At 48.9% G+C, this 17,652-nt stretch overlaps 1 protein-coding gene across 1 annotated transcript in view; it reads right to left on the reverse strand.

The window, feature by feature from the left end:
* Positions 1 to 1,848: 1,848 nt before the first annotated feature.
* The window catches only part of LOC139105100 (RNA-binding protein MEX3B-like), a 35,548-nt gene continuing 19,744 nt past the window's right edge, over positions 1,849 to 17,652 (reverse strand). The window contains exon 2 of the mRNA XM_070660999.1: positions 1,849 to 9,257. Within this exon, the coding sequence (XP_070517100.1) occupies positions 8,272 to 9,257 (986 nt within the window). The 3' untranslated portion in view covers positions 1,849 to 8,271. The remainder of the gene's footprint in view (positions 9,258 to 17,652) is intronic.

The following is a 17,652-nucleotide window of genomic DNA, read 5'->3' on the forward strand; positions in this document are numbered from 1 at the left end:
TCGAGCACCGCGAATCTGAACCGATTGCTGCGCTATCGTCGGTTCGGGTGGCAGCGACGATAAGAATGATCGCGAATCGACGGGACTCGCGTTGACCGAGAAACACACGCACTCTTGACGCGAACGTGGCCCCGTCCGGCCCCTTTCCCCAGCTTACGCTCTTTAAGATAATTAAGTAGATACGTGGTAAGTAATTAAAAGGAAACGCGGGTCACGCGCGTTCATGAGCGGCCGCCCTATCCTCAAATCTCACCGGGCGACGCGCACGATCCGCGATTATTTTAGAGCCCGCTGAGCATACACCGAGTTTAGCGGCCTAAATGAGTCGCGACGACGCCCCCAAATAACGATAATCATAGTGATCGTAAAAAGGTGCTCTTGAACGCGCGTGATTCCCCCCATTAGGGACGGTGATCGCGACGTGGAAATGCGTTCACGTGTGCGCACGCCGTTATTTATCGTGGGATGTGTATACATGCTGCGTGTTATATCATATTTTTATGTAATATACGTATAGGTAATATATTAGGGATATTGAAAAACGTTCTCACTCATGTCCAATCACTATCCATCGTCACCGGTCGATAGCTCGCGCAAGCCACGAAAACGACAAAGTAGAAAACGGGGAAGAGAAACGAAGGAGATCAGGAAGAGGAACGAAACGGGCGGCGGGGCTGAGAGAAACGTTCGATTCTTTCTCCCGCAGCGAGAAAAATGCGCCGGAAAGACGTACGAATGAGAAAACGGGCGAGATGAGGGCGTAATGAGAACGCGAAAAAGCTAACGAATAAAACAATTTCGCTAAAAGATCGTCGGTCGTTCTATGAAATTCTCTCCGAAAAAACTGCGCGACGTGCCACGCACAAACAAAAACTACATGAAATATATACTATATATAGACCAATAATAATAATAATAATTACGTTAATAATATATCCATGTGATAAAAAAGCATTGAAGCAATAAAAACTCATTAATAATAATAATTTTAATATAATTAGTATTAATATAATATTAATCATCAGCTATATATACCTATTTAATAGAATATAATAATATAGTAAATAGAGTAAATCAAGCAACAACGATTATTATTCTTTTTCTCTTTCCTCTTTCTATATATATAATATATATATATATATATTTTATATATATATATATTTTTATCTATTTATATCCATCGATATATTTCTAGTTAAATTATCATCTCTCTTTTGTAAATTCCATTATTACTCTGCCGTCTCTACTAAAGTTATATAATCTTCCTTACATTTAATTATTATACTTGGAGATATGTATCGTCGTGTTTAAAATGTGTGTTACGTCTGCGGTTTTTTTTTTTTCTTTCTTTCTTTCTCTCATTTACATCCTTAACAATATGCTTTGCTTTATTACCTTACTCGAATTTATAACGTACGCGAGGGTGAATAGGGGTTGCTACTGGATCGAAGCCGAGAGGGGTCGACAGACGTTTTCTCGCGCGGTACTTTCTCAATATACGGTAATCATTTTTCTCCCTTCCCTCCCCTCCCTTATCACCGATAAACTGACCTCCGTTAAACTATCCTTGATACGCTCATCGTTTGCCCTCCACTTGTTATCCTGCTCGACATATTCGTCGCGTTCGCGTCGCGAAGCGTTCTCCACGCCTTCTCCTCTCCGCGAAGATCGTAAAAGCGCGAGAGTTATCTCGTGTCCCTATAACGTACTTTACATAATGCGTGTGTATGTATGTATGTAAGTGTGTGTGCCATTCGCTTCTCACGCAAGTGTATGTGCATATAATCGTGTATATTTGCGGCCCGAGTACGGTACCTCTTACTACTTTATCGCTTTCGCGTTTATTACTTTTTTTTTTTTTTTTTCATTTTTCCCTTTATTTCTCAATTAAGAAAATGGCAGTTATCGGTCACAGCCAATGGGCTATATTATAATCATTAAAGTTTAAATATTTTATATTTATTAAAATCTCACGTAACGCGACGTCTTATCAGTTAAGAATTACTCGTTACAGAACGCTTCTAAAACTAGACGCGCCACGTCCTTTTTTAATCGTATTATCGGTATGTTCGAGAGTGCGTGTCTCGACAGCATCAAACGCGCGAGTGTCTATCTCGCAAAGAGCGAGTACCGGGCGTACGTATGAACGTACGTAAATGCGCGAAAAGAGGAGCGGTCCTCGCTTGAATAGGCGAGAGCGATGTAAAAATTCTCTTCTTTCTTTCGAAACAACCGCGAAATAGCAGCGGAGATTCTCCTCTAACTCGCGCTTGTTACCACTGACGACTGGCTAAACTATCCGCTCATTTATTATCACTTATCGGCGCGCGCGGTCAGCTTTTGATTTACGTATGGCACTATGTTATATTATACGCGAATTACGTGTGTCCCTCGTTTCTTTGTTGCGGTGTTAAATGGCGGATGAAGCGACAATCATAGATGCCCTACGTTCACGCGACGAACAAACGGGAGCTCGTACAGGATCACGCGTTTTGTCGATCGAGACGTTATGATCGTGAACGATTCAGGACCGAATATCAACTTTAACCCAAGCCGGGAAAGAGATACGTATACATGTATGAGCACGTGTACGCACGATGAAGCCTGATCGCGAGAAAACGATAACACCCGATGATCCCGCGGTGTCGGAACCTCGGCCAAAGTATGAAGACCACCTTAGACTATGCCTGTGCGCGTGTGTACGTGTATATATTTTTTTTCTTTTTTTTTTTCGCTAGGGTGTTAATTACACCAGGATTGTCCCGAAGTCTAGCGGAGGTTCTCGACGAGGCTCCCGCGATGTTATTCCTTTCCGTTCACCCCCGTGGATATTGGCCAAACCGTTTGAACCCGAACCTTCTTTCCGCCGTTCGAGAGTGCTCTCGAAGACGGCCGGGACGTGGCTCGAGGACCGATCGTAAGGAAGACTGAGTAACGACGCGTCCCTCGAAAAGCCTCGGTTTATCAGCGCGCGACAGAGACACGATCAAAAATTGTTTTTAAACGCGCTGATTTTCACAACGGACGGACCGATTTTTTTGCATTCCGATACGTTTCTATCAGCACCACTCGATAATAACGACACGAGAGATAGAATTTTTCCGCGATTTATAGCGTACCACTCGTGCCGGAATTTTTCAAACGCCTCACGCGTCTCTCGACGCTCGAAACTCTCGAACTCCGCGCCATCGGTCAGCATCCGACCGTAAAAACAAGACAAGAAAAGGGAAAAACCTTGATCCGTCTTCCGCGTCCCCTCTCAAGCTCCAAGCCCACGCGCGCGCCGCTTCCTCCGATTGACTTTGGCGTCACCCCGGGTTCTGGCAACCACCCTACACCCTACACCCTGCACCCTACGTTCTACACGTCCCTCTTTCTCTATCCCGGTTCAACCTGCTTTCGTTTCCTTCGCTACACCTTCCGTCTTTTTCTTTTTTTTTAATTCCAGCCTGCAACATTTCACCTCTGAAAATTCTCACGCCCGTTTCTCTCTCTCTCTCTCTTTTTGCCCGCGTGTGTTTCTCTCTTCGCGCGCCCACAAAGAACGCACTTTTCGCCGTGAAATGCCGGCGTCTCATTTTATCTCTTTCTCTCTCTTTCTCGCGATCGCTAATTTAATCATATATTATTGTAATATCTTTTTCTCTCCATACGCTCAGTGATTTAATCGAAATGTATAAACGCACGCATAGTGTGCACACGTGGAATTGATGAGATTCCCTCCCCGCTCTATCTCTTTATCTCTAGGAGTGATTTTTTTTTTCCCCGCTGGAAAAACCTCCGCTTCGCCGGCGGGCTTGTCCGTCTCTCTTCGCCCCGTTTTACCGCCCTTTCCTCCCTTCATCATCGCCTCCCGAATCTCGCGCACGCCCGCGAGATCCAGAACGGGTTCTCAGACTTATAATAGCAAAGTTAATGAGAGATTATCTGACACGGTCTACAATATATACGCACGTGTACGCCAGCCGCCTGCCACGCTTTTTTTCTCCGCGCTCGCGGCCGCGCGGCGTCTTTCGGAACGTAGATGCTAAAGAGAATACCTATAAATATATTTTATATTACGTGTGTATATATATATATATAATAATATAATAATTTATATATATGTATATATATATGTGTGTGTATGTGTGTACGTCCACATCACCATTTTACCACATCTCTTTCTTTCTGTCTCTCCCTCTCTCTCTCATTTTTTTTTTGTTTTCCTTTATACTTAACATAGAAAAAATATAGAATTTATTTTACTTCGAACTTAAATATAAAATAAACTTCTTTCTCTCTCTTTACGTCTCGATTATTATAATATATAAATATACGATTCTGTTATGCATCAACGTGTCACTGGTGTGTCTCTCGTGTGTCACGCGTGGGTGTGTGCGATGCGCGTGTACGTGTGTACGTGTGTTTGTGAAGCTGTCCGCTCGTGTTACGGTTATACAACAAATAATAATAATATACAAATGTCGCCCGCGCGTGTCTTTCGTGCGCTCTTCGGAGCCCGTGCGTACGCGAATTTTATTTTTAGCGTGCGTCTACAGCGCGTGCGGAGCGGGTGCGTGAGTGAAGCCCGCGAACTCCTCGCTCGTGTCCCACGCGTGCTGGGGGGCAGCGCGTGAAAGAGAGCGAGGATTGCGGCGGGTACATACGGGAGATAAAAGGAACTCGAGTGGAGAAACGCGAAACTAAGCGGCACGCGGCGAACGGAGACATTTCCGCGCGACGAGGAATCAAAAAGGAAAATTAATAGTAATAGTAAAGAAATAAAAAAATAAACAAAAGGCCGAGTGACTCCTGTTCAGAAAAATCGAAAAAATATTCACTCTTCATCTTCATATCGACGTCCATCACGAGATGGGCGGCTTAAATATATATAATATATATATTTATATATAATATATGTAATATGTATTATATATTTCGACTTATTCGGAGCTGCGACTTTGAGCATATATTCGTTTAAAAAATGGCAACGATTGACAAGAACTTTTGATAAGAAAATAGAAATGCAGACGACGTAGGAGACCTGGGGGAGAGGGAAACCGGGGGTGGAACAGGTGGATAAGTCGAGGGAAATAAAGTCGGCGGGGGTGTGAAAGGCGGAAGGTGGAATAAACAACGATGTCGAAGCGAGAGAAAACGGAAATGCGCGGAAGAATAGTGGTGTCACCTCTCTGCAGCTAACAGTCTAAGCTATATCGCGTTCAGTTGTTCAAGTAAATATTTCGAAGTACATTCGTTCTCTCCTGTCACGCGCGTTTAGGGCCGCCGTTGCAAAGCCCCCGTTTGATTAGCTTCTTTCCCCTTATCGTCCTTCTTCGAAACGAGATTATATATGCAGAAACGGGGTCGTAGGGACACGTACCGAGCTCCCTCTCGTGCTGCATGCGAAGGACGGGCATCACGGTTTTCTTTTTTTTTCTGCCGCACCCTCGCGTCTAACGGAGAGCCCTTAAGATCGCCCTTTGCGAAAAGCGCGATGCCAGTCCGCGAGAACGGGAAAGGGACAGAACGAAGTCGCAATTCCGACCACCTCGCTAAGGTAACGAGATGTTTGGCGCTTCCGTCCTTCCTCCCAGCGATCTCGGAGAGGAAGCGGTACAGTGGCGTTATCGTATATGTATATAGACTAATATGAACGTATATGACGGACGCGGGGTCCGATATACATCCATGTGATATACATACATATATATATATAGATATATATTTATACTTATGCGGGGTAATATAGCGATAATATGTGATTATGTCTTTCCGAACGAAAAAATTAAAAGAAGACATCGCTACGTATGCGTCGTCGATCCTTAACGTGAAACGAGTGTCGTTCGTAGTCGTTGAAAGTTTAAGCGCGACCCGCTCGATTATCGCGAGCTGGAAAACACCAGCCCCGCAAGAAAACTGCCGGGGCGCCATCGACCGACCCCGTTTTTTGCGCCCGTTCTTCCTGCCCGAGAGCGGACGCGCGGCCCCTCGACTTACCGCGCCGCGTTCTATTCTCTCCCCCTAGTCTCTCTTTTTTTTTTCTTTTTATCAGCATAAATTTTCTGCAATTTTCCATTCTCTCTAAGCGCCATGTGGCACATTCCTAGGTAGTGTATCGATAACTCGTTTCCCCCCCCCCCCTAATTGCGGTGTCGCGGCGATGGACCACCCGTCGTCCCGTCGCGCGAGATACGCGAAAGATACAAAATTCTAGATTCCGTCGACAAAATATCATTCGCCGCTTGCATATCTCGTTCATTCACGCGTTATCACATTCTCTCGTCGCTTTCGCGCCACTCTCTGTCAGACTTTCTGACGTCGCGTGTCCGTGTACACCTATACGCGCGCGTGTAGGTGTACACGCACACCCATTTACATTTATAATATATTAGAGCTATTATGTTTGTTTTTTTTTTCTTTTTTATCCATTGCTATTTCACCTTATATAAAGAGATATTTTAAGATAATACTCTAATGGCGAGGGAAGCCGGGTGGAACGAACGCGCCGTCCGCTATATATTCACTACGTCATTTCGTGGCGAATCGAGGGGCCCGTGACCCTCTCTTTTCCCTCTCTTTTTCACGTGTAGGATGTCTGTGCGAGATCATCTATCAGTGTGTCCGGTGGTGTGGTATGCGTGTACGTGTGTCCCCCGTGTACGTGTAGATAATTCTCGGTAATCTTCGCTGTCGCGCTAGCGACACCGCGCAGCTCGCAGGTTCGTCGAGTAATTGTACACTCGGCAACGGAAAACCCCCCTTTCCGGATCGATGAACTTAACACTTTCTACGCGCGTTTCGAGTAAACGCTGAGATCAAAAATATATCGCGCCCTTTTCCTCAATTTTTTTTTTTTTTTTTCTTCCGAGGAAAACAGGAAAGAAAAAAAAAACACGCGAGATCTCGCGAAAATCGCGAAGGTATCCGCGAAATGATCGGAGATACCTTCCCTTTTGTCTAGCCCTTTTGGCACAAAATCAAGCATCGTAGGATTAGACAAATAAAAATTTTAAACACGTATCTTCTCCTTCGTTCATCACCGATAAAAAAGACTGACAATGAGTCGAAGATACGCGCGAAAGCATGCTTTGATCGGAAAGCTCGGAAGCATTCAAAAAAAAAAAAAAAAAAATTGAAAGTTATTTCTTCGAACACGATTTCAAACGGCATTCGTTATTCGAGTATGGTCGTTAAAAAAATAAAAAAAGCTACGGAAAGAAAAATTCGATAAAAGCTCTAAGATTGATCATGCTAGAGAAGCCGCCTCCGTTCCCAGCAAACGTTCGACCCAGGGAAAATCTCAGGAACGAGCAGAGAGTTTCTTAGGTAAGAGCAAAACGCCAGCGATAACGTGGCTAAAAAGATTCGGCGGTGAGGATGATCGGTCCGCGACTTGATCGATTAATTTCGGACCGCAGCCTCCGCGATGGAAAGAAAAGAGAGTAGCGTCTCGGTAACCATCAGTCTCGCTACTAGAAATATCAGTCGCATTATTGCAGCGTCGATCTTTTGCGGGCAATAGAGAAGGCTTTTTTATATCTCTCGCATGTTACTGCGGACGGTACGACGAGTTTTACTCGTTCGGCGTCCCCGTACCGTCTCTCCCATATCTCGTGGTTTATTAGAGTACTCGACGAGCTGCGAGCCCAATCTATGCAAGCGTCAAGGGACGGCGGGAGAGGAGAGGAAATAGGAGAAGAGGCAAATGCGGGGGGTACAGCGGGAGGAAAGTTGGACGAGGGAGCAAGCGATGACGATGACGTAGGTGTGAGTGTTTCCATCCCTATCTCTGTCTCTTTAAATATATATCTCGTAGAACTTAAAAGCTGGCTTCGTTGTATCCGGTGAACGGGAACTCGACGGACTCGACGATCGGCCCCGAACGATCGACTCGTCGAGGCGAATCCCCGTCGCGTAAAAGAGATTATTGGCAGCCGTGGAATTGAGATTTTTGTGCGCGTTCGGTCCCCTGGCGGCGACGACGACGGTGCCACACCGGGCCACGGGTGAGATGGTGATAACGATGGCCGACGATGATGGGCGACAACGACGACAGCGAAGGGAAAAAGGCCAACTTTGAGAACTGCCGAGAGGATTGATCGCGCAAGCATCGTCGTTGTCGCGCGAGCGCCAAATGCTCTTCTCCAACAGAGTCGTCGTGCGCCCACTGGAACTGCGTTATTAGCCGTATACTCGAAGAGCGGTCGGAGGTGCTGATCCAGCCGCTGCGTACACCGGACGTCGCGACACGGGAGACTGACGGGCGGCGGCTCGGCGGGGCCCCTCTTAGGAGGAGAAAATACGGAGCACCTGCAGGACACGTCGTGCGCATACCGGGCAGCTTGGATCCGGGCTCTCGCAGACCCGATTGCCGCAATCCATGCAGAAAAGATTGTGTCCGCAGGGTACCAACGCCGCGGTGACTTCCTTGTCGCCACATACGACGCAGTCCCGCCGTGCGCCGCCCAGAAGCGAATCTGTGGGCGACGCCGGGCTCGCCGTCGCCGGCGGCGACGGCCTCGAAGGTAGCGCGACACTCGGGAACGACCAGATCGACGACGTCGAAGTTGGCTGCGACTCGAACGATGGCGACTCGCCGAGTCCCTCATCCCTCTCTAAATTGTTCCAAATGGCGACGAGGTCGTTCATTCCCATCCCGGCGGAGCTGCTGGACGAGCTGCTGCAGCTGGCACTGCTCGAGAACGCTCCGTTCGAGCTGCTGGAGCTGTTGGATCCTGGCTGATCGATACCTTGTATACCGAGAACCGAGCCGAGACCGCCGCGGCAAAGGGCGCCTAGCAGATCGGTATCGTCTACGACGCCGGGCGCGGTGCCGGTTCGCAGGGTGATGTGAGCTTGTATTTCGCGTCTAGCCGCCTCGACGCTTTCCGGCAGTCCTGTCACCTCGAATACGGGCTCCTTGTCGCGACTGGGTGTCACGATATAGGTATGCGTTTGATGCTGAATTCGTTTGATGGTCGCGCCCTTAGGGCCCACGACCAGACCCACTACTCTGTAGGGCACTCGTACCTGAATCGTTATGTGACCGGGCACCGTCGCCGGTGGCCCAGGTGGCGCGCCTAGGAGAGTGCCCAGGGAACTCTTGCGTGATGCGCGAATCTGCGAAAAGTGCTCCGCGGCGGAGAGAATCTCACGCTTCGCACGGGCTACGTCCTCCTTGCGACCGGTCACCACGAAGACGGGTTCTTCGCCGCGCACCGGTGTTTTGATGTAGGTGTTCGTCTTCGCTCGTAGAGCTTTGATCTTGCAGCCTGTAAAAAAACGAAAAAACTCGTTAATTTTGCATCGATACTTTCCCACTCAAACGTTAAATATCTCTTAAAATTCTTTTAAATAAAAATATCAATTTTTATCGCCGTAACAAAGAAGTACACGATCGCAATTACTACGCTTATTTACCGCGCGCTCTCGTTTGCGCGCCGCGCGACTTCTTTATTTCTCACCGGGCCCTCCCCCCCGGCTCGCGCCGTGAACCTTCAAAAGTAGCAGCACGTCCATGATGCAATTGTTTGCGCATAGAGGGATACAACGCGGTGGTGAGCGCGGAGAGGAGAGAAAAGGAGAGGTCTCCGAGTAGGCACGCCGCGCGATGCAGGCGAACGCGGCGCGGTGAGAGAGAGCAGGGTGCAGGAAACTGGAAGGAAGGAGGTCCCGACCCGGTCTGGACCTCGGTCTCGCAGACTCTTTGGCCTTGAGCCAGCGCAATGCTAGCAATGCAGGTGAACCACTCCTCCCCTCCTCTTCGCGCTCCTGGCTCTTAACCGTAGTTTCCTTCTCGCGCTCATCCTGGGAACCTTCCGTTTCTCTTTCTCCGTCTCTATCCTCCACGAACTCGCTGCGTCCTCCTCTCTCCCCCCGTCCCATCTCCCCCGGCCCCCTTCAAACCTCCCTTTCATTCAGTTCACTCTCTCCTTCGTCGCGATGGAAGGAGAGAAGGCGAACGTACGTTGCATCGCATACCACGCACAGCTTTTTCGTCTCACTCTCTCCCTGTCTCTCGTTCTCTCTTTTTCCCGACCAGCGCTATTATACAATTGTCTCTATTTCTCCCTTCGCGTTGCCCGCGATCAAATTTTGCGTTTTCCAGCGCGTGTTCGAGCGCGCGTGCACCGTGCGACGCAAGAAAGCGAAACGTGACGAGGCGGAATTCAGGGTAAAAGAGCGTGAGGACAAGAGCAAGGCCACGAATAAATTCTCCGGAATGATTTTGTTCGCGCGCGATAGAATGCCGGCGCGGGGTGCCCCAGGCCTAGACGTGTATCTTTGCGTAAGCGCGCGACATGCATCGCAGCAATGTCACGGACGGTATTTCCGCTTCTTCAGGGCCGTCGTGCACCGCGACGCATAATCCCAATGTCGATACGGAACGAAAGGAGAGTACGTGACTGTGAACAGTCAAGCAACTCGCGCAAAATGTACAAAGAAATTTGCGTATATAATTAAATTAAATATCTGTAAAGCATATTTTTTTATTTTTTTCCTCGACGTTATTTCGAATTATTCCGACGTTCTCTCGCGTCGGGGTGAAACTTTTACACCTCCAGGCTATAATGTTCGGGTGCAATTAACCGCGCGTTCGCCAGCCGAGTTTCCGCTCCTCAGAGGCTTCTCTCGTTCCTTCTTATTCCGGAAATTTACCTAGGGCGAATCGGAGCGACTTCGATTCGGCTAAATAACTCGGCGTCGAGATAGAGGCAGGTGGACGAGGTGAATCGGAGAATACCCGGGTGCGCGCGCGCTCGCGTACGCGTGCGTGCATGCGTGCGAGACGACGAACTCGTGCACAGGTATACACGCGCGGCAGGAGAGCGAAGACCCGCCAAGGCGAGGAAGGTTGCCGTGCTCTCGTAGAGCCTCGAGGAAGGTGGCGATGGTGGTTGGCGATGGTACCAATGGTGGTGGTACAAACGGAGAAAGAGGAGGCGGTGGGGCGTGGGTCGTAGACAGTTGAAGGGCCGCGGCCAAGGTGAGGCGAGACGAAGAGATAGGGAAAAGAAGAAGTAAGGAAAGAGCGAGAAGGCGAAAAGGCGGAGGGAAAGAGAGGTGAAAGAAAGAAAGAAGGCCCCGTCCGTCAGAGAGAACGCTGCTTGCACCGGGGACCCTTTGCTTTGTTCGCCTCGTCTAAGGGACGCGAGAGAACGAGAAGAGGATCGAAAGGAACGAGTCCGGGGCCTTTCGGTCGGGGCCTTTCTTGATCCACCGCGCCGTGGCCATCGTACGTACCCGCGGTATCGTAGGCCAGCGAATCCGGATTTGAATCCCGGCCTTCGAGTCGAGCGCGCAAAGAAAGTACGCAACAACTAGTCATTTCAATTTGCGCGAACACGATTGGCGACGAGAATCCGTCGTCGTTAGGGCATAATCGCGCGGGTGACTGCAAATTCATTTTTTCTGTCCGCGAAAGACGGGCCCGTCATTCGTGACTGATGCACACGGGACACCGTCTGAATGCCGGATGCGAGTACAATCATGAACGAATGCTATTCGATGGAGTTGCGTCTCTCCATTCCCACGATACATCACGCGTCTGAATGACGTTGCTAAAATCAGCAGCAGCAGCACCAACGACAACGACGGTGGCACCAGCGGCGGCTCCCCAAAGGCTGCAGGATCAATAGTTACAGGCTTCCACGCGCCTCACGGCTGCATTATAGACGCTCCGTGTAACTCGAGTGCATAGGGCGTCAAATATATAGACTGCGTCGACGTTTCTAAATTTGTCCTTGCGCCGTTCCCTATATCGGAATTCTTTCCCTACTTGCTAATTTTTATTTGTATTATTCTGAAATTAATAATGCCTATAAGACCTAATTATTATTTGAAATTGTTACAAAGCGCTCGAATAAATTTCTCGGCTCAGTTCTTATTGTTACTGTACTTCTCGGAAAGGCCAAAGTAATAGGTTTCGACGGAGGAAAGTTCCGACAGAAACATTCATGGGCCATCTGCTCGTCTTTGCTTTAATTGCGCCCACCAAATACGCCACGAAGAGATGCCCCGTTTCTCAAAGATTTACTTGAAAGATTTCACAATTATTTTAAAACACGAGAAAACAGTTTTTTTTTTTTTTAATTAAGTTTTATTAATTAAATCATCGAGAAAAAGAGAGAGAAATTATGTACTGTTTATTCGTAATTCTAATAATTATATTTTTCTTTTTTTTTTTATTTTTCGGAATTAATATTTTAACCGGATGTCTGTGACAAATTTGTACTTTATCTCCTCCGAAGAAATTCGTAAAAAAAATTTCCTTCGGAAAGGCAAGTCTCATTTTACGTGCGCCGGGCCACCGGACTGCATCGGGAAGCTACAAAGTTAACATCTCGAATGCGTGGCTTCCTCGGCCGTTCGGCGACAGCAGGGTTTGTTTAGGGCTCGATGGACTCTTAAGTAGCGGTACCCTTTGGCGTCGTGGATGCGTCCGTAGGTCCTCTCGGCGCATGGAGCTGGCGGGTTTCTCAGGCAGGTCAGTGAAACTGCGCCGTCAAGTTGAAGGCCAACACCCCCACAATGCAACGGCCGAGCTGCACCACCGCCACTCTCCCTTCCCTTCCGCCCCACCATATCGTTAGATCTGCCGCCTCTTCCTCCCGCGTGCCATCCCTTTCCTCTTCCCGCCGTCGCCCCCTTCTAACGTAACTCCACTCGACACGCGCGCGCGAGCTACACAGTCGAGAAAACTCCAATAACTCGCCGATAACTCGCCGCCGCCTCCGTACAAATACTCCCCCTTACCCGTGCGGACTTATCTCGCTGGAGGCGATTAATCATCATCCCCTCGTCTTCCCGCTTCTCATATCGCACCTGAGAAACTCCCGAAACTTCGTATCGGCATTCGCGACGAAAACAACAAAGCGGTACCAAGATGAGAGACCTTATTCAGAAAGATATATGTATGTAAATTATTCGAGACCGCAGTTTCTTCCAACACAAATATATAAATCAATATTGCATCAATATATATGAAATGCATCGAACCAACAATTAAAATTTTCTATTGCCCGAAAAAGAATTTAAAAAAAAAGAAAAAAAAAAAAAAGAGGAAGCAGACTGTGTGAATGAAGTGACGTTCCCTCGGCAAGACAGCTTGCAGCTGCAATTTTCCCTCTTTCTCCGTCTCCTTCTTTGGGTAGCTCGGGCGAAGGAGGACGTAGGAACACGCAGTCATTCGTGCGTTGACCATCGGGCAATCCAGATCGCCGAGTGCGCGCGCAGGTGTGGTAACGACCCGCACCGTCCATCCGTCCATCGTCGCCTCGTCTTTTTTCCTCCTTTCTCTCCCCCTACGCGAGAGAGATTTCCTCTTTCTCTCTTTCTCGGTCCCTCTCGCCCTCTCTGTTCGCTCTCCTCTACCCCTCTCACCTCTGCTGACCCCTCGCGAAGGCCAGAAATTCCAGCCTCCTCTCGAAATAGATCGATGACACTCTCAACTAAGCATACACGCGCACGCATCGTCTCTCTCGTCGCGTGCATTCTCTCCGCATCCTCTCTCCTCTTTCTCTCTCGAAACTGATGTCTCTGAAATAACCGAGGCGAGGCTCACTCATCGGACTGGGGAATAAGGTGCAACGCACGCACGCGTTCACCAGCACGTCTCTGCCTCTCTTCTCTACCCACCGCGTCTTTTCGCGTCCTTCTCCTTTCTTCTTTAATCACTCTCGCTCCGTCACCATGCCTCTCTCTCTCTCTTTCTCTCTTCCTCCGGCGGACCCCGGGATTTTGCCTTTCTCTCGCTCGCAACTCGCTCGCTCGCAGTTGCAACTGCCGTCGCGTCCGACACTGTCTCGAACGGCAGTGGAGGTCATACTATATTAAGATTGAACTCCACTGACACCGCGGCCCAACGGCGTTTGTTCTCCCCCTCCTACTCTCTTTCTCTCTCTTTTTCTCTCTCTTTCTCCGTCTTTCTCTTCCGCTTCTCCTTCTGGTCCGCGCACGCCGTGCATTCTTTTCCCTCGGACTCGAGCGGCAATTCTCACAATAATATGTTCGTCCGTACGTAGAAGACTCCCGATGAGAGGTCCGGTCGGCGATCTCACGATGAAAAATGTAGATTGTGCCAGGCCGTTAATCTTCTATGGAAATGCGGAGAGACGATGATCCTTGAAGAGAGAGTAAGGACACCCTCGAGCCATACCGGGACGACAAAGGCGCGCGAGATCGTGTCTCTCCGCGAGCATATCGAGCGATATATATCTCTCTTACCAGCCTCGATAAAAAGCGATAAAAGCAAAATTTCATTCCCGCACCACGGGACGAACCGAGTTATGAAATTTATTTTACAGAGGCGCGCAAATATTATTACGGAAAGGAAACGGCGCAGCGGGCGCGTTTACTCTGCTCGATGATTCATTATCGGTTTGCGCGCGTGCACCGCCGCCGTTCGGGACTTATGCGGCCAACGGAGTACGTATATAATTACGCGATATTGGATGTCACGATATTAACGAGCCGCAGCGGATATAATGGGATGCGCTTGCCCACCGTGGAAGCCACTCCGCCCAGAGTCCCGCTTCGCCCGAGTCCAAAGGGTGAGTCACTCCGTCGATCGACCTACCTCAAACTCGCCTCTGCGAGGGAGCGGACGACACGCGGGAAAAGCACTCCGGCCGTGAAGGAAACGCTCCGGGATCGGTTATACGCGGTTTAGCACCGGCCGATCGACCGTACCGAGAGAAGCGAGAGACAATACGTAAAGGTGGTGCTCCAGATCCGTCGCGCTTCGCCGCGCGGCAAAGAGAAAAGTAAATTTCCGAGGGAGCGATATATTTTTCCGCGGTAGCCTCTCACCCGGACAGCGCCGGGAGGAAATCGACGCCAATGTCTCTTTGTCCGATTCAATTCCCAATCGCGACTCTCGTTTCTGTCGCGACCGCCGTTTTCTACCGCGCTCCTCGCGATTTCTCCGTGTATCTCCTCCTCATATTTCTTATCTCGTCCTCTTTCTCTGTCTTTCTCTCTCTCTTTCTTCACCTTGCCAACACACACGCCACCAGATTATTACAGCCTCCCGTCCGCCTCCAGCGGAGAGCCGCGCCGCTCTCGACCTCGGTTCTTGTACGCGCGATAACCCGCGTAATATCCACGTGGGATTTATATTCATCGAGTGAAAATCAACCCCGGCGAAGCGTAGTCGCGCCCGCCCGAGAGAAGGATTCGCCACGAGTGCGGGGTACGCGACGAAGAGGACCCCCTCGAGCCCAGCGTCAAAAAAAAAAAAAAAAATTGCGCGAGGAATTGGCGTTGCACCGAGGCCCATAAATAATCGTCCTAAAAAAATAACTTAACGCCACGAGCGGCGTAAAGATCGCCGTGGCTCCCAGTGCACGACTAGCATTTCCTGCTTCGACCGGCGATGAGTAGAAGCGCGAGATTATTCTCACGTTTCCCCGCCGCCTCGCTAATTTATGTGCCTCTCGGTGCCGTTTTCATAAATTCAAGCGTGTGGGCATCGGTCACGCCGCCGGTCGTTCCTGCCTTCTCGCCCTTCCGAGCCCTCAGACTTCCTATTTGCGCGCCCGAGAAAATAATATTGAAAAGCGGAATCAATTAACGCGCCCCGTTTATTTCCCCGAGAACGGCGAGAGAACTCGCGCGAGGAAGCGCGTGCCGATTCGGAGGAGACCGCTCTGGACCCGAAAACGCGAATAGCGCGTACCTAACCGCGGCGATTACGAAATCCCTGGTGGAAGGGAACGATTTTACGCGGCCGTACGTTCGCTCAACTCTTTTACAGGGCCACATTTATACAGAGGTAATCGCGCGCGAGGTCGATCGAACTTGAAGAATATTTTAGATCCACGGTTAAAAAAGACGACGCGCGTTCATGCATAAAATGCTGCTCCATCTCGCCCGGTCGGACGCCGACATTGACGATCCTGTCCCGACCGAATGCGAAATTTATTTCGACGGGAAGCGTGGGGGGAGGCTGGGGGGGAAACGTCGGGTCACCTCGTTAAAGGAACAAGGCCACCGATACGCAATTTATGCGGCGCGCGAGATCGACCGCTCTCTTTGAGGAAACGGCGAAAGGCATTTCGTGAAAAAGAGATCGAGGATGAATTAGCGAGACGTCGCGAGAACCGCGAGATTCGTAGCGAAAAGACAGAGACAGTTCGTGAATTAATCTCGCGTTTGCAGCCGCTCGTCCGTCTTTAATTAGACCGCAGCAAGACGTTCAAATGTAACGCGATAGCCAGTTATCGCGAGTTGTGGTGGACGGGAAAAGAGACGGCGATCGGGGGTCGAAGAGGAGACGAGGGAGAAGCGCAATGTAGGGAGGAAAGATAAAAAATCTCCGAGAGAATTTACAATACTAAACATTACAGTGCGCGCGCGTCATTTATTCATACTTCTTCATACGTTAAAGAAATTGTCTTTATATTTAATAATCTTCATTAACGAAATACTATGAATATATTAACATACCCAACGTGGTATTTTAATCGTTTCTCGTTAAATGTCATTTCCTGAAATGTAAACGTAAATTATAAACGATTCATCTAATTGATTAATACCGCAGCGTGTCCACCAGTTACGGTATATCGACGGGAATATTTGGCACAATATTCGCTATAATATGCGGGCGAAGAAAAACAGAAAAACATGACCTAAACCCGATTTAAATTGACGGTCAGTTTCATCATCGAAAGGAAGACGTGTCCTTCGCTGTGTCTGAAAGCTAGTACAATCGAGTACGCGTCCTCGCGGATTTTCCACGGGCCGCGGAATCTCGCGGTTTAAAAACGCGCGGTGATAAGGTCTAAGAGGAAGGAATTTAGCATTCGCGCACGCAATTCGGACGATAAGAGCTCGGTGAATTGGGAAACGCAAGCTACGTTAGAAAGTCACGCGTGGGTGAGCCAATTTAATGTCGGCCCACGTTGCGCTGCATATCTTTTCCCTCCACTTCTCGATCCCGTCGTCTCTCGTCCCGCGGCGGCGTAGCACACACCACGCGGATGCGTTACGAGCGCATAGTACGTCCATTCATCGAGCGAGTCGGGGCGAGGCACGAGAGAGAAACTCGACGACATACCCCGCCCTCTCCCCTCATTTCGAGCGTTTCCTCGTTTGAAAATCGCAAAGAAATCGCTTCACTGCGGCCCGACACCTGCATTTCCTCTTCGACAATAATCGATACCTCGCCCGCGACCATTTTACATATTCATTATTACTATACGCCCAATTATAGTCCCTCCGGCAAACTCGGTTCTTGGTAATCCATCACTGACGCGAGACTTCCTCAGATATTGCGGTATCAAATATATCTATGCGTTGCGATATTCGATAGCGCATGAACAGAGGCGTCGTTATCTAGATAAATGTCCTTATTTCTTTGATGCACGGAATAACTTCTTTTAATTTAATTTTTTATCTATTTTTTTATTTTTTTTATTATTTTTTTTTAAATAATTTATTACGCTTTGTCGACGCAACGCGGTCACCCGTAAAGCGATTTATTTCGCTCTCGACCTTCCCGTCCGCGAAGAGAGATCGATATTGGGCAATTGCCGGCCAGACTGTATTAATTATCGTCTTGGCGTACTGAATCACGGTATATCGTGGCTGGAAAAAATTAATATAATGCGCAGCTGACTCGTTGGGTCTTTACGCTACCGGGAATTCAAATGAGCGAGCGTGTTA

The sequence above is a fragment of the Cardiocondyla obscurior genome, linkage group LG08, assembly GCF_019399895.1.
Source record: "Cardiocondyla obscurior isolate alpha-2009 linkage group LG08, Cobs3.1, whole genome shotgun sequence".
NCBI classification, from domain to species: Eukaryota; Metazoa; Arthropoda; class Insecta; order Hymenoptera; family Formicidae; genus Cardiocondyla; species Cardiocondyla obscurior.